The sequence below is a fragment of the Pseudorasbora parva genome, chromosome 13 (assembly GCF_024679245.1).
Source record: "Pseudorasbora parva isolate DD20220531a chromosome 13, ASM2467924v1, whole genome shotgun sequence".
NCBI classification, from domain to species: domain Eukaryota; kingdom Metazoa; phylum Chordata; class Actinopteri; order Cypriniformes; family Gobionidae; genus Pseudorasbora; species Pseudorasbora parva.
In genome coordinates this window covers 32099817-32124278 of record NC_090184.1, presented here as the reverse complement: position 1 = coordinate 32124278, position 24462 = coordinate 32099817, and the positions used below count along the sequence as shown (strand labels likewise).

Below are 24462 nucleotides of genomic sequence, written 5' to 3'. Positions count from 1 at the left end.
TATGAGAGAATTTAAATTTTGGGGTGAACTATCCCTTTAAGAAAGCCTGATGAAATAGAAGTAATATAAAATGTAGTTGAAAAATTGCATTATTTGAGAAGAAAGCCCACAAAGTGTTTTTATAGCGAGTCTTGTACCTGTAAAAGGACCACTTGAGCAGGAACTGGCGTGCGGCGCGAGGGAAGCTGGAACTGCCATCGAAGGGTTTCAGCACCTGGTTGACGACGTTATCCAGCCAGGCCGCCCACTGATCCAGAGAGCTCTGCTGCTGCAGGGTCACCTTAAAGTCTTGCTCCAAACGCTGGACAACACTCTCATCACACTGGCACACCCAGGACGCCTGCTCCTGTGACAAACACACACCCTCAGAGTGAGCCAAGAAGCCGCACACACACACCTAATAACCGGCATGAACCTGAAGTGTTTATAATCTTCCAGCAGAAAGTTTGACGAAAAAGACTAACCTGCACGTTAGCAAAGTCAACTCTGTTGAGGTCGCTAAGCATCTGGTTGATCTGGGAGGTGTTCTGCAGGACGGCTCGAGCCGCCTGAGCCAGATGATTCAGAGAGGTGTAGCGGCGCAGGGTCTGTGCAAACGCACTCACTACTGCAGCCTGCGCAGACAACAAAACCTTGTGAGCATTACCACAAAAATATCTAATCCTCACATCCTGTATGGTCAGTCACCAAGATTACACAGATGACTTCTAAAGCACCGATACGTCCACACGGTCACGGGCATGTCACTTGTGGACGATTTAATGGGATCCACAAGCATGCCATTAAATCGTTCAAATGTTTGGGGTCAGTAAGATATTTTTGTTGTTGTAATTAATACTTTTATTCAGCAAAAATGCATTACATTGAGTATAAAGTGACAGTAAAGATATTTATAATGTTCATAAAAGATATTTATAAAAGATTTGGTAACACTATTTTGTTACACGTTACATGCACTTACTGTAGTAATAACAGTAAATTATGCACAATACAAGCAACTAAACCCATGCTACTTCAACCAAACCCTATAGTGTGTACAAGTTCATTCAAATTACTCAGTACAGAAATGTGTAATTACTGGAACAATGAGGACACCTTAAAAGAGTGCGTAACACTTTTCTGTGTACTTGTTGCATGTTATATCAATGTAGATACCATAGTCATAAAGGTAAAGTATGCATAATACGCAACTAAATCTAAACTAAATCGTTAAATAAGTAACATTTAAAAATTACTTAAATATATAAATACACTGTAACAATGACACCTTAAAATAAAGTATAACCAATTATTTATATTTCAAATAAATGCTCTTTTAAAAAAAAGACATTTTTTGTGTGATTTTGCAATGCGATAACTAACTTAAAGGTCCCGTTCTTCGCGATTCCATCTTTCAAACTTTAGTTAGTGTGTAATGTTCCTGTTGGAGCATAAATAATACCTGTAAAATTATAAAGCTCAAAGTTCAATGCCAAGCGAGATATTTTATTTAACAGAAGTTCCGTTTCAAAGCCTACAGCGAACGGCCGGTTTGGACTACAGCAGGAAGTGCAGAGATGTAATGACGTCACTAAAACCGTTTGTTGACTAACCCTCCGCCCACAAGAACACGCGAAATACGCTTGTTGCTCTCTCACGTGGAGAAAAGAGCGCATTCAGCGCTTGCATCTCCCCATTATGGTAAGAGGCGGGACCTTTCAGGGCAAAGTGCGCTAAGCTGCTGTCCAATCACAACACGGGAAGCGCTGGCCCAATCAGAACTCATTACGCGTTTCTGAAGGAGGGACTTCATAGAACAAGGAAATCATCAGGCCGTTTTAGGACAGAGGAAACAGCGCTGTACAGATAAGTAAATTGTGTGAAAAATACTGTGTTTTTTTACACGCGAAACATGAACTCATGTTATATTGCACACTGTAAACATAATCAAAGCTTTGAAAACACGTGAAGAACGGGACCTTTAACTAACATTAGGAATTTAAACTAATTTACACAGCAAGAAAATACCTGTCTGTGGAAGAGGACAGCTAAAAGAAAACTCTTGCTATATCAGTGCAAGTAAAAGTTGGATTATATAGTTGATGTAGAGATTTGATCAATAAAGCTCATATGTAGGCATTTTTATAGCTTTATCTACTGATTCTAAAGCTTATTTATATTACCGTTATATGTTATACTAATTTAACCTAAGTCCTTAATAATTGTACTATAACTGTACATGTGCAATGGATTATGGGTTATTATAATTAAATAAATAAATGTCTAAATAATACAAAATTACTGTTATAAATAGCAATTTTTAAAGACAAAGTTGTCTGACTTTTAGAAAAGCCTATGTAGTGACCATTCAAATGGAGCAGAAACCGAGTGACCATTTCATCAGAGGTGTGTCACTTTGCTCAAAGCTGATTGGTCCCATTTTAAATAGAGATCTCTTATCCAGAACATACTACTACAAAAAAAATGAACAGAAATAAATAAAATGCATTTGAAAATATTACAATAGAAATGTATTTAAAAATTGATAAACCATTTCACAATATTACTCTTTTTACTCTGTATTTTTGATCCAATAAATGCAGCTTTGATGATCATAAGAGACTTACTCTTACTGAGCCTGGACTTTTAAATAGTAGCGTACGGAGTTACATAATTGCATTATTAATAATTTATTAAAAAACAAAAACAAAACCTTAACACGTCCCTGAAAGCGTTTTGTATTTTTGGAGTATCATTATTATAGAATTGACTTTTTATTCTTCTAATTAATAAAATAAAGTGACTTTTTATGTTTTTTCTTAGAATTTTGTCTGTTTTAGCCAGCTTCTGAGAACATTTTCAGCAATTTTCTCTGTTAAGTTAAGGTCAGAAACACACACATACCTTAGTGCGGACAATCTCCTGTGGGAAGTCAGTCATGGCTGAGGTCAGCCACCCCTCTAGACTCTTAGCGAAGTTTCTGATAGCTTGAGTGAGGGTGCCTGCAGGATCACATTTCCCATCAGTCATGCACTCAAACATTCCACTTACAATACAGCAGCAACACCGACCCTAGAACAGGTCACAGTATAAGTGTGTAGAAGTAGAAATACTAACTGGGAACCGGCCGCAGTACATCTGGGATGAGGATCTCCACCAGTGCCTGATATAGGATGTGATCACAGCTCCTCATCCACTGTTTGATCGGTTCGTATTTACACAGAGCGATCAGCTTCTCTCTGGGGAATCCTCGGATGTCCTCCACATCCTCTTCGCTGTACAATATACCAGCACACGTTTGTTCAGATAGAAATCCCTTTGTTTCAAGTGTATCAAGATAAACAGCAAAACGTACTTTATTTGATTGCAAATTAAAAATAGACAACCAGGATGCATCTTAAAATAATAGATTTAATTATTGTACTCAGAGAGTGCAATACCTACTCTACCGATCAAACACTTGGGGTCAGGAAGATATATTTTTTAAAGAAAATATTACTTTTGCAAAGGACAGATTAAAAATGATCAAAAGTGACAGTAAAGACACTTATAATGTTACATGTATGCATGCATGAACGAACTACAGGAATGTCATTGACTTTCTTTGATGTCTTTTCCAAACTGAAAGTAACAATGTCTAGACATTTCTAGGTTTTCCATGACCATGGGAATACGGTTATGAAGGTTTGTATGGATGTGGCACCTGTTAGAAATGGTAGTGGATCCGTCACTAGATGGCGCTGTTGAATACCAAAAGGTCTGCCATAGCTTCTCTATGAGATGGAACTGCAAGTTCATCACTACGTCCAGAGTCGCCTGACAGAGAGAAATCAGGTTTATAGGCAATGTTTAAACAAGCTTTATAAAACACTCAAACAGGAAAACGGTTCCTCCTGCCATTTTAAACGCACGGCTGATGTAATAAACCATTAAAAACTTGCAAAAAACACATTTGGGAAAAAAAATACTGCGGTGTGATGTTGATTTTTTGGGCTGAATATCTTGAAGCTCCCAAGTGAGTTATGATAACATTTGTGAGATGAGTGTGCTCCTTTATTCTGCACGCCTTTTGTATTTCCTGTTGGCGTAAGACAAGATTATCTCAAATGCGGCCCACTCACGACATCATCTCAGTTTTTAAATGATGAAATCAGCCCAGTACTCATTCAGAAGCACCCATCTTAATAGCAATCCACCTTCTTTTATAAACAGTTTAATAGTTACACAACACAATCCACAACTTTCAACTAGATCTTATATTCTGTTTTATGTAAAAAAGAAAAAGAAAAAAGAAGAAAAAAAAGGAACTTTAGTCTGTGTGCTGGGGATGGCATTTTAGCGAATTGTGACATGCAGAAACAAAAGTAGGTGCTTTACTGGAGAGCAGAAGTGAGAGTGTGTGGTGTGTTTGTCTCGGAGTGATTCACACTCGGCTCTCAGATTCTCCTCGATGAGGACACACACTCTTGTATCCAGTTACACGAGACACCCCCCCTCCACCCCTTGCCGGTCACATGCTATGTTTTGGCTTCCACAGCCAGGTCACCATGGCAACCTTGTTTACCGTTGCCCCAGCAACAGTTCAAACACAGCACTCCAAAACAAAAAAAAAGAAAAATCCCTTTCCTGGACAAACAAGCTCTCTTACCTTAGTCGAAAGAGAGAAAAAGCACTACAGTCTCACATCTAGAGATCAAGCTGATTTTTAAAGTGTGCTGCACTTGTGAACTCTGAAAAATCAGTTTTATAAATGCACATCCTATATCAGGCAGCACTAAAAGTGTAGAGCTCTGACTACACAAAGTGTACCAGCACTCCGCACTTGCTTATGAATTCGAAGAACATCATTTATCATGTTTGAGAGACTTTGGTCAAATGAAAATGGATGGGCAATTTCATATCTTTCAATAGTTTCATTGCCTGACAAGCACCGGAAACTTTTTAGCGCTAGTGCAAAAAAATGAGAGTGACATGATGTTTGGTGTTCACTTTGCTTTTACAGTATCTTTAGCCCTTTCCACCATTAAATTGATTGCGATTAATCACATCTTAAAATAATTGATCACAACTTAACACAAACATTGCATGGTTTGAATTTAAATAAGCACATGTTTAAGAATCAATGACTGGATCATTATTGCAGTGATTATGTTTCTTGCATGGTATATGTTTGGCAAAAGTTCTTCTAACCCTAATTGATGAAGTGTCTAGCTTTTCATTTCTTAAACAACTATGTAGGAAGGCACAATATGAACATATTCCAGGATGACAATGTCAAGATTAATTTAGCTTAAATTGTGAAAGAATGGTTGGGAGGCATGAAGAATCATTTTTACACATGAATTGGCACCTCTGAGTCCTAAAAGTCTGAAAGTCTTTGGAATGTGCTGGAGGAGACTTTACAGAGTGCTTGACTCTTACACTGTAAATATAAGATCTTGACCAACAATTGATGAACCTCTTGATAGGGCTGTAAACGATTAATCACTATTACATAAAATATGTGTGTGTACTGTGTATAATTATGCATTTTTTATACACCCACACACGCATGAATATATTTCAAAACAATATAAAATATTAATATTTCTATATATACATAATATCATATATATACACATATTATATATATATATATATATATATATATATATATATATATATATATATATATATATATATACATATATATACATATATACATATATACATACACATGCATACACACACACACAGTGGGTACAGAAAGTATTCAGACCCCCTTAAATTTTTCACTCTGTCATAATGCAGCCATTTGCTAAAATCATTGAAGTTCATTTTTTTCTCATTAATGTATACACAGCACCCCATATTGACAGAAAAACACAGAATTGTTGACATTTTTGCAGATTTATTAAAAAAGAAAAACTGAAATATTACATGGTCATAAGTATTCAGACCCTTTGCTGTTTCTTCTGATCAACCTTGAGATGGTTCTACACCTTCATTTGATTTCAGCTGTGTTTGATTGGACTTGATTTGGAAAGCCGAACACCTGTCTATATAAGACCTTACAGCTCGCAGTGCATGTCAGAGCAAATGAGAATCATGTGGTCAAAGGAACTGCCTAAAGAGCTCAGAGACAGAATTCTGGCAAGGCACAGATCAGGCCAAAGTTACAAAAAAAAATTCTGCTGCACTTAAGGTTCCTAAAAGCACAGTGGCCTTCATAATCCTTAAATGGAAGACGTTTGGGATGACAAGAATCCTTCTTAGAGCTGGCCATCCGGCCAAACTGAGCTATCGGGGGAGAAGAGCCTTGGTAAGAGAACCTGAAGCAGAAGAACCTGTGGCTGAGCCTGTGGTAAAGATCACTGTGGCTGAGCTCCAGAGTTGCAGTCAGGAGAAGGGAGAAAGTTGTAGAAAGTCAACCATCACTGCAACCCTCCACCAGTCGGGGCTTTTTGGCAGAGTGGCCACACAGAAGCCTCTCCCCAGTGCAAGACACATGAAAGTTTGCTATAAAAAAAAAACACGTTGAAGGACTCCAAGATTGTGAGAAATAAGATTCTCTGGTCTGATGAGACCAAGATAGAACTTTTTGGCCTTAATTCTAATCGGTATGTGTGGATCAATGAACAGTGAAGCATAGTGGTGGCAGCATCATGCTGTGGGGTGTTTTTCAGCTGCAGGGACAGGACGACTGGTTGCAATAGAGGAATATCCTGGACGAAAACCTTCTCCAGAGTGCTCATGACCTCAGACTGGGCCGAAGGTTCACCTTCCAACGAGACAATGACCCTAAGCACACAGCTAAAATAACGAAGGAGTGGCTTCACAACAACTCTGTGACTGTTCTTGAATGGCCCAGCCAGAGCCCTGACTTAAACCCAATTGAGCATCTCTGGAGAGACCTGAAAATGGATGGCTGTCCACCAACGTTTACCATAAAACCTGACAGAACTAGAGAGGATCTGCAAGGAGGAATGGCAGAGGATCCCCAAATCCAGGTGTGATAAACTTGTTGCATCTTTCCCAAAAAGACTCATGACCATATCAAAAGGGTTCTTCTACTAAATACTGAGCAAAGGGCAAAGGGTCTGAATACTTGATATTTCAGTGTTTCAGTGTATATATATATACACACAAACATACACATACACATACACACACACACACACACATACATACATACATACAGGTCCTTCTCAAAAAAATTAGCATATTGTGATAAAGTTCATTATTTTCCATAATGTAATGATAAAAATTTAACTTTCATATATTTCAGATTCATTGATACTGATTAATACTGATGATTTTGGCATACAGCTCATGAAAACCCAAAATTCCTCTCCAAAAAAAAAATCTCAAAAAATTTGCATATGATGAAAAGGTTCTCTAAACGAGCTATTAACCTAATCATCTGAATCAACTAATTAACTCTAAACACCTGCAAAAGATTCCTGAGGCTTTTAAAAACTCCCAGCCTGGTTCATTACTCAAAACCGCAATCATGGGTAAGACTGCCGACCCGACCCTGTCCAGAAGGCCATCATTGACACCCTCAAGTGAGAGGGTAAGACACAGAAACAAATTTCTGAACGAATAGGCTGTTCCCAGAGTGCTGTATCAAGGCACCTCAGTGGGAAGTCTGTGGGAAGGCAAAAGTGTGGCAAAAAACGCTGCACAACGAGAAGAGGTGACCGGACCCTGAGGAAGATTGTGGAGAAGGACCGATTCCAGACCTTGGGGGACCTGCGGAACCAGTGGACTGAGTCTGGAGTAGAAACAATCAAAACTACCGTGCACAGGTGTGTGCAGGAAATGGGCTACAGGTGACGCATTCCCCAGGTCAAGTTACTTTTGTGCTACAGAGAAGCAGCACTGGACTGTTGCTCAGTGATCCAAAGTGCTTTTTTCGGATGAAAGCAAATTTCGCATGTCATTCGGAAATCAAGGTGCCAGAGTCTGGAGGAAGACTGGGGAGAAGGAAATGCCAAAATGCCTGAAGTCCAGTGTCAAGTACCCACAGTCAGTGATGGTCTGGGGTGCCATGTCAGCTGCTGGTGTTGGTCCACTGTGTTTTATCAAGGGCAGGGTCAATGCAGCTAGCTATCAGGAGATTTTGGAGCACTTCATGCTTCCATCTGCTAAAAAGCTTTATGGAGATTAAGATTTCGTTTTTCAGCACAACCTGGCACTTGCTCACAGTGCCAAACCCACTGGTAAATGGTTTACTGACCATGGTATTACTGTGCTCAATTGGCCTGCCAACTCTCCTGACCTGAACCCCATAGAGAATCTGTCGGATATTGTGAAGAGAAAGTTGAGAGACGCAAGACCCAACACTCTGGATGAGCTTAAGGCCGCTATCGAAGCATCCTGGGCCTCCATTACACCTCAGCAGTGCCACAGGCTGATCGCCTCCATGCCACGCCGCATTGAAGCAGTCATTTTTGCAAAAGGATTCCCAACCAAGTATTGAGTGCATAACTGAACATAATAATTTGAAGGTTGACTTTTTTTGTATTAAAAACACTTTTCTTTTATTGGTCGGATGAAATATGCAAATTTTTTGAGATAGGAATTTTGGGTAATCATGAGCTTTATGCGAAAATCATCAGTATTAAAACAATAAAAGACCTGAAAAATATTTCAGTTGGTGTGCAATTAATCTAAAATATATGAAAGTTTAATTACATCAAATATGTTCTGACTGCTTGTGATTGTGAAGTGTTGCACAAAGCTTGTCACTGGACCCTTTTATAATTATATTAAGAGAGTGAGAATGAAAGATATTCAGAATGCTGAATTATTTCCAGTTGAATGTGAGAAGTTCACTCATGTTGCAATAACACTAGTTTGGTGTTGCAGAAATCACACACTTCACTTTTATGCTTTACCAGCCACAAATTAACATATTTTTCAGTAGTGAGGAACACACAAATTCCCACAGAAGGGCACAGATGGATGGCGAATATCCTGCTGGATGAAAGGTTAATTGGGAAGACTGAAAACTCCTAGTCTGAAGGATGAAAGAAGCCCTGGAACAAAAAGGTGTGCAGTGGACAGGGAGGGACAGAAAGAGAGATGGAGAGAAAGAGAGCTTGAACATGGCAGAAATGACATTAAAAGTGAGAGCTAGAAAATGAAGATGGGTCGAGTCCATCTGTCAGGATATTGAGAGCAGTGCTACACTCCGACTGTAATGAGGCCAGCTTCATTCTGAAAGTAAAACTCAAGAACAAGCCAAACTAGAAACTCTGTCAGCAGAAAGTAGGAGAGGGAGGAAGAATACTAAGAGAGAGCCCAGAACAGCTTTTTCACAGTTCCTTAGTGCCTGCAGCTAAGCTGCTGCGAACAAACTAAGCGCTGTTTATTCTTCCATTAAAACACACTGAAACTGAAGGGAAACCCTAGAGAAAGGTGTTGCAATTAAAATGGTTCTAAACAAGGTTTAGGGCTTTAAACTAATTCTAATATTCACCTTTGTTTAAATAAAGTCTTCTAATTGAATGAAGCAAAATATGGGAAGGGGAGAAATCTAATCTAATCAAAAATAACTAATCTCAAAAACCTCCCTTCCCAGCACACATTTCATGAATTTAGTGATCATGAAAGTTAGCAAGTCCTTATCAACCAACTTGTGAAGATTTTCAAAATATCCAGAAATCACAGAACATAATTAAACAATGTAAAAATGTTAACGATCAATTTAACAGAGACACCTACTCACAGGTTGTGAAAGAGAACATTGTTCATACAAGGTCATTGTCTGAGAGATGTTGCAGGTGCGTAGTTTTCCTTATTCTAGCTGCCCGTAAGAACAAGACTTACATTCATGATGGGAAAACACGTGGGACATTGTTGCAAGAATACAGCCTTGTAGATTAGTGTAACTGTTTGCTGTGGTATGTTTCATTCATTATTCTATTTATTTAACATTGTTATTCATTCAATAATCCTATTTTGTGTACTTGATATGATATGCAACCACATTCTGATTCATTTATTTACACAATCAAATACTGTATTTGATTTATTTATAATTTATTGATTTATTAAATGATTTAAAGTTCTGCTAATAAGCATAGAATAACAGCATTTTAATTTCCTCTGGCATAAGGGATAGTTTATCTTTGCCCGGGCATCTCTGTTAGTTTCTAAAGATAGCAGTTAAGTTGCTGTCTTTCCACGGACACTGTGACACTGTTCCCTCCACAGGGAGCTCATAATAAAAGGAAGTTTTGCATCATCACCCTGTTTGCAAATTTGCCTTGAATGAAAGTTTGAAAGACAAACAAAAGAATAAAAAAACAGTGTAGTACCTCACAGTGGATCCTGTAGTTGCTCTGTAATTTTTTGACATCGTTCGTGCTGATTGGCTCAGGCAGAGGACAAGAGCCCAGATCAGGTGAAGGAAACGGGGGAAGGACGTGAGAGACATCTGCCAAAACAAACACAGTGTTTCTAAGAGTGAGTAGTTAGAATTTATCTACAAGCACATCGAAAATATCTGAATGCATGCACAACCAGATTCAAATCTAATTAATTCTATCAATGGTAGAAAAATGTATCGTGTACACCAGGGTATCTGCAGGTTTCACCAAGTCAAATTTAAGACTTTTTAAGACCTTTGTAAGACCATTATAAATTAAATTTAAGACCTATATCATGCAATAATAAAAACGTACAAAGGAAATGCAGATTCACAAAATTACTTTAATTAATATTATTCAAATTGCACGTCCTCATAGCTTAATCCCACAAGGATTTCACTATATATACCAAAAAAAAAAATTTTTTTTTTTGTTTGTTTTGTTTTTTTGAGGTTGTTATTTCCAGAAATTCGTAAAATGTTGAAAGGTCTGTCAAGCTTTCAAAATGCTGAAGCGTTGTGCGTGTGGATTGTGCAAATCTGACACCCGGTGTTCTAAAATTTGGGGTTTACATCACTTTTACTAAACCTCTTTATTTTAGTGCTATCAGGCATATCATATTTTATTTGGTCATAATGCGAGATTGCAGGTGATAAAGATTCACCTTCACTATGGCGGAGCTGGAAGAACTGGAGAACTGTTTACTGAAGAATAAAATCTGTTTTATGTGGTACAATCCAAGAGACTTGCGCCAATAACGTGAAAGCTGATTGGCTGCAATAAAAGATGCATGTTGGTCTCATTTGTAGTTTTAAAACAGTGAACTATAGTTGGACTAGCGAAAAAAAACAACTACAACATCACGGAATAAACACGCACGCACACACGCACACACGCACGCACACACGCACACACACACACACACAAATGCGCTGCGGGAGCATTTCAATGAGCAATAGAAGTAGTTACTTGAATGTAGGAAAATTAAGATCTATTTTTAAAAAAATTAAGACCTAAAACTCAATACTTCAGTAAATTTAAGACTTTTTAAGACCTAAAATTAAGATATTTAAGATCCTGCGGGTACCCTCGCTGGTACACAAAGTCTGTACTAATTAGGGCTGTGCGAATAGTCGGAATTGATTTTTGATTTCGGCTTCCATTCCAACGATTATGGAAAACTAGAGAATCGATAATCATTTTCTTCCACTCCTCCCTAAAATCCCAAACTTAAAGGGATCCCATGGTGTTGAGACTTGTATGGCTTAATATAACATAAATGATGTCTCTTACTGAATTATGTGGTAGAAAACCCATGAAAGATCTACGTTATTTAAAAAATCGATTTTATATTTGGACCATGGGCGGCGCCATTTTGTTTGCGTTCTAGGTTGATGACGTAGAGTGGTTGAACTCCTCAATCAGCTGGCGTTACCCGTTGCTATTTTTACCACAACGCAACTCGAAAATTGTTTCAGAGTTAAACAAAACAAATGAATTGCTTTGTAATTATACTTAAAACACACTCAAACATACATGTGCACACAAACTCACCTACACAAGTCACAAACAGATCGGCGGGCACGCACACACCTAGGTCAGCGACAGACTGCTCTGTCTCAATCGCATGCATCATCACCAAAACATCCTGCCTCTCTTCCTCACGTTACTTTATCCCATCGTCCTACCTAGATATTTCCCTCTGCTGGTCACATAGGCATTACAGTTAATCTACTATCAACAGTCTATCTAGGATATCAACACAGGGAATAGATTGAGGGTTATTTTTGCGCGCACGCAGTGCGTGCGTGTGTGTGTGTGTGTTCGCGCCGATCTGTTGGGGTGTGTGTGTGTTCGCGCCGATCTGTTGGGGTGTGTGTGTGTTCGCGCCGATCTGTTGGGGTGTGTGTGTGTGTGTGTGTGTTCGCGCCGATCTGTTGGGGTGTGTGTGAGTCTGTGTGAGAGAGAGAGTTTGTGTGCGCATGTATGTTTGAGTCCGTGAAGTCGGACAGCTGTTTGTAAATCGGCTTTACACTCGTTATTGCGGTGGAACGTGAGACTGAATGACTGCACTCGAACATGTCCACTATGGTGTCGGACAACACTACAAATGTCCGTCCCTTCAAATAATGCCCTATTTAAGGGTATAGGGTATAGGTATAGGGTTGATTTCAGATTCAGCCCCTGTCGTGGAGACTGAGCAGCCCAACATCTCGATTGAAACAGAGCCTGTCGTGTGCGCGCCCGCCGATCTGTTTGTGACTTGTGTAGGTGAGTTTGTGTGCACATGTATGTTTGAGAGTGTTTTAAGTATAATTACAAAGGAATTCATTGGTTTTGTTTAACTCTGAAACAATTTTCGAGTTGCGTTGTGGTAAAAATAGCTACGGGTAATGCCAGCTGATTGAGGAGTTCAACCACTCTACGTCATCAACCTAGAACGCAAACAAAATGGCGCCGCCCATGGTCCAAATATAAAATCGATTTTTAAAATAACGTAGATCTTTCATGGGTTTTCTACTACATAATTCAGTAAGAGACATCATTTATGTTACATTAAGCCATACAAGTCTCAACACCAGGGGATCCCTTTAACATCCAGACCAGCCAAATAAGTGTTTTGTAAAATGCAGCCTACTGTTGCTAAACTGTGGACGTGTTTGCTATTAAACAGCGGCTCTTTTGCAGCTTATTGTGCTTTTAATAACTCTGTCCCCCAGATGGATTTCTTTGTGCACGCTCTAAGTCAGAGCAGAATGCGGATAAGCAAACAGGTTTCAGAAACTCGTCATAAGTGTACACATTTGTCTTTTTGGAGAGCATTTAGGTAAACACAATGGGTTGTGTCTTAAGTAAATATACAGAGTTGAAAAACAATACTCGTTTAATGGTATATTGGATTAGTGCATTAGCTCTTAAAGTGACAGCAGCCTAATACACCTGCTGCAGTCTGTCATTAATGATAATCAAACAACAAATGACAAAAGGAATCACTCATTTTGACTTAAGTAGCGTTAATAAGGATTAATCGATATTTAATGTGTACAGCAAGACTATGCAGTTATCTTTACATTTGATTTTTGTTGTAGGCTAGGCTATCACTTATCTGAATACCACTCTCATGGTATATCTAAAAATCTAAAACAGATTTTATTCTTCAGTAAACAGTTCTCCAGTTCTTCCAGCTCCGCCATAGTAAAGGCGAATCTTTATCACCTGCCCTCTCGCATGGTGGATTTGATGTGAGATGGCACATATGATGTATTTAAAATATGATGTATTTACATCTTTCTGACAAACTTTGTTAATACTTTATGTGTATCTTTGTTCTGTTGTATTTATTTGTTCATTTTTTGGCAATTAGTTTATTTGTTCTTGTTGTATTGTCAACTGTTTACTTGTCTTACGTTATTTTTTTGAGGACCTTTTTCTTACATCAGCAAAAACTAATACTAGGGGCCATATTCACTAACAGTCAGCATAAACCCTCTTTTGCCATAAAAAAAAAAAAAAAAAAAAAATGACGGTCGGGATTTACTAAAGACATGCACTGGAAAATTTCCGCTGAAAAGGCGTGGGCGTTTTTATTTTATTTTACGGCTGACCTTATTGCATATGCATTCGTAGGAGTTTCCCTTTCAGATGCAAAATTTATGGGAGAACAATATTTAAATTAATAATTAAGTTTTGCGCTTGTCAATTTACTGGTGTATGTGCCATTATTTATCCCCCAATATTTTATGGAATTGAGCTCTCACGCCAATTTGCCCTGTTTAGTAAATCTCGCCCAGGGTTAACTAAAGTATTGAAAATTTAGCAATTTCACTGATATTTAAAATTCTTGAATAAAAAAACATGGAGGAGGTTTACCAATGTACTGCTGGTGATGCTGGCTCTGGGCCGCCACGCTCTGCTCAGGGGTGCTGGACGAGTGCTGGGAGCCGCTGTTCAGACTGTCCCCCATACCATCCATCTTGTGAAAGGGCTTGAACCTGGATACAGGAAATACTGACTAAAATGTAGAATTCACTACTGGGGATCACAGAGGATATGACTAATTAAGAAAAAGAAGATCATTTTCTTTCATTTTCTGAAGGTGTTCTGGGCATTTCCAATCACAAAAACAACAACAAATCATCAGAAGTCGGGATAATGTTTTAAAAAGATTTTTTTTTAATAAGACATAAAATGGTATTTTATCTAGAAAAATCATACATGAATTGATCAATAAAAGTAATAATAATATAAATATGATTTATTCATACAATTGCAGCTAGCTGCGGCATAAATCATTTCATTAATTAAATTAATAATTAATAATAAAACTGTAATAATGTGTAAATTAGTTTGCAAAACACATGCTGGGATTTCTGTGTCTAAATGGAGATAAAACTCAGGTGTGAGTGTCCATCCATTTAGCCAGTGTGGGATATAATTAGACAAGGATTTAATTAATACAGAAAAGAAACTTCAAAGCTCTAGAAGAATCTGAACAAAACACACAGACCCTGATGGCAAAGAAGACTCGGATATAAAGACTGCATGCAAGTGAGAAGGAGAAAGGGGATGTTCATTTCACCTCTGTTTCTGATGGACAGGTTGTTGTCTCATTGCCATGTACTGTGTGTCCTCCTGCAAGCGGTTGAGAGGCGAGTCAGGCTTCAGACGAATGCCATAATAATGGTATTTTGAGTTTCCCCTGAGACACAAACATGCACATAGACAAAATGAGCCACCACTTTTTTTTTATTCCAGCAACAACATACCAGAATTTGAGACAGAACGTCATTTATTTCAGACCATCATCTCATGATCATTCTTTAAGTATTAGAGAGCAAATCTACTCAATGTTCTTTTCTGTGCTGCTGTGGTTTCAAGACTGGATTGTGCTTTTCTTTTCAGAGGGGATAAGCTGTAAAAGTAGTTTAGAGCTTATAAATGATAGATTTATAGTTTATAGACTAGCTGTATTTGTGGGGTGTAGTCATATGGAGTTACCTTTTTTATGCAACCAAACACTGTTTGAGATTTTTTTTTAAAATATTATATTGCAATAAAAAAAGAAGCAAATAAATAACTAAAAAATAAATAACGGTTCTGCTGTCACTGTTTTTTAAGTCTAAAAGCTTTGCTTGCCTGTTGAAAAGTGTTCAATTAGATACCATCCATCGAACACAGCTTCACTAAAATTTAAATTTAAGTGAAGATGTGTTCAATGGATGGTATCTAAGCACCAGAATGAAAGACCTATATAAGTTTCTATCGGTCACTCTCGCTAGAGATCTTTTAAAGTAGTTAACCAGTTATCTAGCTACATGCACTTCAGAGTGTTCTTACATGGTTTATGGCATTAGACAATGGGTATGTTTACATGCACGTTCTTAAGGCGATTATGCCTAATAAGCCAACAATGAACATGGTCATGTAAACGCTCTATCCTGTTTTCTTTTATCGGAGTAAGGTCATAAACGGCTTAAGCATAAACCGCTCGGTTTGTTTTCTGTCGGCTTATTGATGTGTTATAGGTGACAAAAACGCATACTTAGAGCAGATTTAAATGCATCCAGGCAGAGCGAGCTAGCGTTTTGCATGAAAGAAGGACATGCATAACAAGCGCAGACTCTTTTAAGTCCCAGAAAATTGCAAAGATGTGTTCTCATCTCATGCAGCAGAAGTAGAAGAGGTTCAGTCAAAATGCTGCATAACTGCAGCATGAGGGATAATATGAGCTGTAAATATTCCGCTGATACGGTGCAAGCTTTATTTAACATCACAACTGACATAACATTTGGAATACTCTGAGTTAAATGTGGACATTATTATTTTTGACGTCACTACAAGGAAATAACTCGGTTTATTAATAAAGTCATGTAAACGCAGTTTACTTGCATTGTCAGTTTACTGGTTGGCATGTAAACGGGTAAACTGGTTATTTCAATAAGCAATATTTCAATGATATTTGTGAGTTATCAGCTTAATGATGTGCATGTAAACGCACTCATTGACTTGTTGCTCTCCATGCCACAACCGGACAGGGTAATGGGTGTGGCCAAAATAAATTAATGCTATTAATGCTTTTCATTTTTGGGTGAACTAACCCTTTAATTTTCCAACAGGACTTGGCACCTGCACACAGTGCCAAAGCAACAAGTACCTGGTTTAATGACCATGGTATCCCTGTTCTTAATTGGACAGCAAACTTGCCTGACCTTAACCCCATGGAAAATCTATGGGGTATTGTGAAGAGGAAGATGTGATATGCCAGACCCAACAATGCAGAAGAGCTGAAGGCCACTATCAGAGCAACCTTGGCTCTCATAACACCTGAGCAGAGCCACAGACTGATCGACTCCATGCCATGCCACATTGCTGCAATAATTCAGGCAAAAGGAGCCCCAACTAAGTATTGAGTGCTGTACATGCTCATACTTTTCAGTTGGCCAAGATTTCTAAAAATCCTTTCTTTTTATTGGTCTTAAGTAATATTATAATTTTCTGAGATACTAAATTTGGGATTTTCCTTAGTTTTCAGTTATAATCAGTAATAAACATTTGTGGTAACATGGTCACACCTAATCTGCAATATGTGTTAATCATATTTGTGTATATGTGTGCGCTGTGTCAGTGTGTTTTGTTAACTATGTGAGCATACGAAGACAAATTCCTATTAACTGTATTGTTGAAATGGCTAAATAAACTTGAACCTTGATAAACATTTGAAATATATCAGTCTGTGTGTAATAAATGAATATAATATACAAGGTTTACTTTTTGAATTAAATTTGTGAAATAAATCAACTTTTTGATATTATAATTATGACCAGCACCAGTAGTTATTTTTGCTCTCAAAGCCATTTTGTTTGTTTGCATAAAAAAGACACACGGGTAATTCTATATCGTCTGACCTGGTGCCGAGTCTGCGTGTACGAAGGCCCATGAAGACAGAGCGGATGAGTTTGCCAAAGGAGGCGGCATTAACTGGATCCAGTTTTTGCTCCTGACAGTGTCTCAGGTAGTGGTTATACAAAGAGCTCCGCGGCAGACTCACACCCTCCGCAGTCTCATAATTATCCAGCAACCACTGCAACTGTACACACACACACACACGCACATGAATAAAAATAGAAAAGAAAAAAGAAAGTTTAAATTCATCCGTTTCCTCCACAAAATAAATTGCATAAACAAAACCACACACAAAAGAATATGTCTGCATACATACTGTATGTTCACATAAATTAAAACATATATTAACAAAGACCTCGCGGGATCTGCACAAATTTATTGTGTGTGCAGGAAATATGTGGAAATCTGTTGATTTAAAGTAATAGTTCACCCTATAATAAAAAAAGTCATTCTTTATATTCACCCCTCTGACTTTTTTCTGTGGATGTATTGGTCATTTACTTTGCACATATATATATATATAATTTTTTTTCTTTATGTTTCTATTTAGATTTTTTTTTTTAATTATTCAGTTTGAGCTTTAGTAATTTTGGAACTTATTTTATTCCAGTTCTTTGCTTGCCAAGGCAACATTAAACAATGTTTAATAGTTTTAGTTAACAATAACAACACTGAAACAACATGAAGGTAGAGTAAATGACCAAATTTCCACTCTTACGTGAACCATTTCTTAAAACAAAAAGTTCGTTAAACGGATTATTGAATTAGCCAAATATTTCATATACATGCAAGGGGTGAGTAGGGGTGTGCAGAACTGACAGAACGGCATTCAAATTCTGTGGGTGCAGATTCTGTGCAGGCCTCCTGATAACTGAGGAGCAACATGGGAGAGGGAGTTTTAAACAGTCAATTCCTCTGTTTTAAATGAGTGAGATGTCTACAGACTCTGAGGGAGTAACATTTGCTAATCTTCGAGAATCAAATTAGGCCCTTCACTGACACACTGATGGCATTGTTATATCAATCTCATCTCAGGTCTCACCTAAGAAATTAATAATTGAAAATTTGTAAAAAAAATATTTACTGGCTAGAGCAGTCGAAAATTCAAATAAAATTCTGCTAGAAGTTGTTTATTCAAAACAAAGGTGTAGCGTGGTGATGCCTGGATTTCACAGAGCTTTTATTACACCGCAGACGACCGCTTTCACTTTTTCCAGCCATGCGTATGAAAGTACTGTTTTATCATATAAGATACATTATTTGAGTGTGTTGAAAGTTATGTTATAATGCTATAATCTGTGTGTTTGCTCGCCATCTACTATGAGACACTTGTTGCACACTGCAGTAAGCTAGATCGATATTAGGCATGGTAAAACATGGTACTCAGTAAATGATTAGTTTTCTGTCATTTAATGTATCCAAACAGTTGCTCATCAGTCTAATAAAATTTATAATATATTAAAGCGTCTTTGTGTGATTTTATGGTTTCTACAAAAACGAAAATCAAGGGTAACGTGGGTATGATGTCATTGATAGGCAACGCCTGGTTAAAATTGCTTATTTCTCTGGATTTAAACATTCTTGGAAACATTTGTGATAGTAAAAGTACACAAGCCAACAAAATGTTTTACATCGGTCTAGTGGTTTTTGGATATTTTAATTGAAAAATCTTACTTATTGTGCCTTTAATTATTAAATTTGCTTGCTTGAAGTTTAGGAGTACATCTCACACATATAAACACAGTGATCCCTGTTATGTTGACTGAATCAGTGGTGTAATGCAGGGGGTCTAATGCGCTTTAAACCCAAAATACACAGAGCAAGGGGCTGTTCTGGAAAAAGCATGCTCACAGCAGCAGTGAAAAGCAAAGCGAAGAGGCAGGCAGGATGATCTAAGCCTTTTTTTTCAGGATTTGTTCCAGTTTCAATGAAGTTTTTTCCCAGTTTGACTTACATGGCTGTTGAGCAGGCTGCTTTTGTGAGTGGCAATCCCTTCTGACTTTTGGAGGTTTTCAATCGCCATTTCAAGCTGAGGAAAAGTAGGAGCATGCAAGACATGAAACGGGGGAAGAGAAGGGGAGAAAAAAAACAGAGGGGGTGGAATGTGGGGGGGACAACATTGAGGGGAAAAAGACACACAAAAAAAGAAAAGGAAATCAGTCTGTTAGCTGCAGCCGGACTTTGAGCATTTCCATTACAGTCTGTCAGTGTTTGCAGCCACATTCATTATGGGTGGACAAAAAGCATGCAAATGTGAGGAACTCGGAGGGTTACGCCACTCTTCCTGTCTCAGCCTCATATATGCTAATGAGCTGCACACACAGGGCGTGAGGTCAGGCTACTCTCAAACGCATGAGACAAACTCTCTAGCCACGTCTGAAATCACACAGTTAGCAGGGTCGTGCTTTCGGTGAAGACTCGGCTGCATTTGATGCGTGATGCTGAAAAAGCTGAATTAATTTGACTCAAATAATCATGTTTTTTTTTTCAGGTATTAGCTTGAGAGGAGAATATAAGTTTCTGTTATTGCATTTATGAGTCGGGCTTGTTTCTTCCTTAGTGGGCATGAAAAAAGTACTATTTTAAAAGTTGGAATAAAGAGAAAAAGGCATGAAAAGAGATTAAAAAGAAAGGATTAAAGATGGGGAGAAAGATATAACGAGAGAGAGAGAGAGAGAGAGAGAGAGAGAGAGAGAGAGAGAGAGAGAGAGAGAGAGAGAGAGAGAGAGAGAGAGAGAGAGAGAGAGAGAGAGAGAGAGAGAGAGAGAGAGAGAGAGAGAGAGTCTGTTTTGGCAGAGTGGCAAAACTTATAAAGAGAAAGAGGGAGATGGGGTGAAAGACAAAAAACAAAAAAAAACAGGCATCCTTCCAAGTCTTTAAAAGGCTCCCGAGGGCTCTTGGCCAAATGGTAATGAGCCCCAGGGGTTGCTTTGTTTCAGAGGCCACTCAAGTGGCTGTGAAAACTGCTAAAACAAGGCAGCGCTGGATTATTTAGAGGCAGTCACCTCCTTAAGCCCTGTCCCTACACTCTGATGACAGAGTGTGTCATCTCTCCTCTATAGTGTGCATGATAAATCGATGACGTTACTTTTTGAGAAAAGCATGTAATTGCAAAACACTTTTGTCATAAATAATGTAAGAACAAACATCCTCTGTGACATGATGCCGATTACCACAGCAGGTCATTTTGACAATCCTCCAGTTTTGGAAAAAAAATAATCTGTAGATTTAAAGGGGTCATGACATGAGAAATCAAATGTGTCATATAAAGGTCTTTATACCATTAAAACACCCTGCAACTTTCCTTGTTAGTGTAATTAATGTAAACACAATTTTTGTTAGATCATATAAACTGAGGGATAAACTGATTTCTGTAAACGGAATCATAGAAGCGTAACCCAGCGTAACATTCCTGTCACATTTCATCTAGACAAAACCATAACTTCCTATGAGCTCAAATATGGTGAGACTAAAAACTCCCCCTCCCATGTTACTATTGGACCGATCTTGAAGGATTTCAGCACAGCGGACCGTACCATTGCAGATGATGAGCGTGAGGAGTGAGAGGTGTGGTGGCGGCCGCTGTCCATCCCGCCGTGAATCAGGTAGGCACTGCCGCTGGAAATGATCTGACTGCTACCCACGTCCATGGCGATTCCCACCATGCCGTGGGCAGGTACTCCGCCAGCAGATGAGACAACAGTGGTAACCTGAGTACCCCCCGCTTGAGAGTCGAAATAGGTGCTTCCGCTGCCCTGTCCATAGAGCTGGGAATCTGGGTTGTATGAGTATGCAGTACGACTGAAGGGACAGAGAAAGACAGCAATGATTAGTGTTTAATGTAATATTAACTTTCAAAGCACATCTTCTGACTTTAACTTTTTAACTGTCTTTAAAAAGAAGTTTTGATCTGGACTCCATCTATGTCTGAATAAGCATATTTGAAGATTTTAAATTTTTTTAATTATGTTTTTTTTTTTTTGGGGGGGGGGGGGGGGGGAATTAGCTAATCAATTAATATTTAATAAGCTAATTAAGTATACAGTGGACATGAACATACAGAAAAAAACAGCCCAAAAGCTACTATGGTTTTCAATTTCAATTATAGATATAGATATAAAAATCTTAACCAAAAATTATAGGGCCTGCAAAAAAAAAAAAAAAAAAAAAATATTTAGGGCTGTCAGAATTAACATGTTAATGTTTTCTGTTTAACGCGTTAATATTAAACAACGCATCAGTTTTTTGTTGTAATTCTTCTAGCGTTACAGTACATGACCACGCTCTTATTCATGCAAATGCTTTTAAACCCTTTAAGTGCGATAAGACACAGAAAATGCTACTGCGTGTCCACACACACACACACACACACACACACACACACACACACACACACACACACACACACACACACACACACACACACACACACACACACACACACACACACACACACACACACACACACAAACACACACACACACACACACACACACACACACACACACACACAGACTTCAGACGTTGCTTGAACGGACAAAACTATGCAGTATCCTTGCAAGCACAGTTAAAGAAAATGTGTCAGATTTGCATCATGTGTGGCAGATCTTAAAGTGACAGCAGCAAGAACAAAGCAATTAGACATTTAAAAAAATAACACTGCTCTTGACTGAATATTTTTTTTCTGGCTCTAATAAGGATAAACATATATTTATAAACCACATTTATAATTCATGCAGACTGTGAAGTGTTTGATAACTTCAAACTTCAATTTTTGTACCCTACCTACCTGAAAACCTTAAAACACTGTTTACAAGGTTACATAGGTGAACAACAGCAAAAACAATACATTTTGACAGGGAAAATTGAGCCCGGCTATACTACTAAAGGGCACAGGTAAATGTTAAAGCCTAAGAAATGTTGAATTGAATAACTGTCAATTCCACTGTAATGCTGAATGCCTCATAGAAACCTCATTAAGAGTATTGATATCTGTGATTCTTTCCAACAACAACAACAAAGATGACATTAAATAAATACTTAAAATATAGGCTACTTTCTATGTTGCATTATGATAATGTTGCTTCTACATTAGATATTAAATGTGAAATTATTACGATATATAAAAATAAAATAAAAACTTTCATGTTAGGTTCATGTTTTAATCGATTGACTTTTTTAAAATGTATTATTATGATCAAGCAGTCATTGAAATGAAAAAAAAAAAAAATCTAATTTCCGTTCCTTTTTTTGACATTATAAAATGAGTTTAAAAGCCAGATTTACATGATTGTTTCTTAAAATGGAATGCAAGTATTTACTGGTCTTTCTGCCATGAAAAAGGATCCACTATTATAAATTGTATTATTAAATATTAATTATTACGTGCCTTATATTTTTTTATTGAGTGTTACAATAAACAGCCTCTGTACACAAGGTGAAGAACAGAATACAGATTTGATTGAAAGGTGGAAGGGTGCTTACATTGTGCCATTGGGGTAGACGGCCTCTGCTCCCTCCACGTACTGCACCTGGGACTGGTACACATGCTGAACCTACACACACACGCACACACATATCAGACTGGTGCTAAATAACCACTGCATGAGTTCTGAGATATGCAAATGCAGATTCTGTAAGGGAAATGAGATGAACAGCTGTATGCAGGCTGCAGGCAGTAGGGGGCAGTGAGCACAAAGCTTCGCCTCAACAATCAGAGACGCCCTGTCGAGCCGGGAAACTACTTATTAACATATTAGTCGCAACAACCCAAGCGTGACGAGTGTGAAAGTAAAGCATGTCAGCGGTTCGAGGTTCTGACAGTATGCTGGGAGAGAAAGAGAGTGATGGAAAGACAAAGAGAGCAAAAAAGATATGTAGAGAGGCAAAAGATAAGCCAGAGGTGTCGTGGGTCCTCAGGATGTGCAGTGAGCGTGCAGGGTTTGATTGACTGTGTGTGTGTGTGTGTGTGTGTGTGTGTGTGTGTGTACCTGCTGAGGGACCTGTTGCACTCTAGGCACTGGCAACTGCTGCACCTGAGCTCCCTTCTGGGAAGAACCGGTGGCCTGAACTAACACACGCTGCAGGTGAGGGACACACACACACACAAATGTAAAAATTAGACCCTTTTGTCTTTAAAAAGTGAGGTGCGTAATTGTTTCGATGTTAGAAGTCGTCATGAAACGGAAGTTGCGATGGTCTTTTCTTCCCTATTGTGACGTACTTCTTGAACAAGACAAAAAATAAATAAAATAAGCAAGGCGGGACTTGATTTTGTCCACTGGAAATTGACTGGATCATAGGATCTTTGTCATTTGCTACTGCTGTGATGTCCGAATGACCGCTCCACACGCCATTAAACACGTCATCAGAGAAAAGAATAGATGTTGGTGCAAGAGGAACGGGAAGTTTTTGATTAAAGATTACGCGGGCACATGAGTGAAAAAATTATGATGTGCAAGTTAATTAATAATTAAGTACTGCAATATTCCTTTTTTCCCCAAAAAGGTCACTTTTGATTTCATGAAGATTTTATTTGGGAGAGACAACTGAAGTAAGCCATTTCTGTGACAATGCTAACCTAGACATCTAGACGCACCCTAGCGGCAGCAAATCTTTTTTGCCGCAAATGTCGTCTAGAAACTCTCAATATAGGCTTCTGAGCTGTAAAAACCAAACTCTAACACATCCTGTATAGAGTCGTGTGGGCTTAACATAATAACGGCAGAGTTGCGCTTGCGTGCTTCTAGTAAACAAAGAAGCTGGCGAACGGCGGTCTTTCGAATTTGGCCGCAACACTGGAAGACTTGGAGTTAAGCTTTTCAATGAGAAAAGATCAAAGAACGGCACTGAAGTCATTCTTATGAAGGAAAGATGTGCTCAGAGTTTTGCCGACCGGATACGGCAAAAGTTGAATCTATCAACTATCTCCGCTTCATGTTGCTCTAGTTGGTTGTAGCGCTATCCTATCACGTGCAGAGGGAGTTTGAAAGACAACCGTTTATCCTGCCCATCGGATTGAGCCCTGTCAATGGAGAGTTCCCAGACCAGACATCTTGATATGGGTCTGGCTTGTCAGGCTATGACATTGCCACTGTTGCATTTCCAAACCTTCTGGTTCAACCAATGGTGTGAGCTTTTATAGGGACTACCTGTCTGCAAGGTCGGTGGAAAGGTGTTTGTTGAACCAAAATACACATTTAAAAAGAAAAAAAATCACTGC

General features: G+C 38.4%; 1 protein-coding gene across 5 annotated transcripts in view; it reads right to left on the bottom strand.

The window, feature by feature from the left end:
* Positions 1-24462, bottom strand: part of rfx2 (regulatory factor X, 2 (influences HLA class II expression)) — a 52251-nt gene that overhangs the window by 3094 nt on the left and 24695 nt on the right. For 2 of the 5 annotated variants that reach the window (XM_067413972.1, XM_067413973.1), the window contains exons 3-15: positions 23231-23320; positions 22725-22795; positions 20777-21041; positions 19195-19269; positions 17243-17424; positions 14917-15036; positions 14208-14329; positions 10287-10405; positions 3683-3795; positions 3097-3254; positions 2884-2981; positions 465-614; positions 138-346 (exon numbers count right to left, since the gene is read on the bottom strand). In XM_067413972.1, coding sequence (XP_067270073.1) covers positions 138-346; positions 465-614; positions 2884-2981; positions 3097-3254; positions 3683-3795; positions 10287-10405; positions 14208-14329; positions 14917-15036; positions 17243-17424; positions 19195-19269; positions 20777-21041; positions 22725-22795; positions 23231-23320 — 1772 coding nt within the window. The remainder of the gene's footprint in view (positions 1-137; positions 347-464; positions 615-2883; positions 2982-3096; positions 3255-3682; positions 3796-10286; positions 10406-14207; positions 14330-14916; positions 15037-17242; positions 17425-19194; positions 19270-20776; positions 21042-22724; positions 22796-23230; positions 23321-24462) is intronic. The other 3 variants (XM_067413976.1, XM_067413977.1, XM_067413975.1) reach the window with 2 other exon arrangements.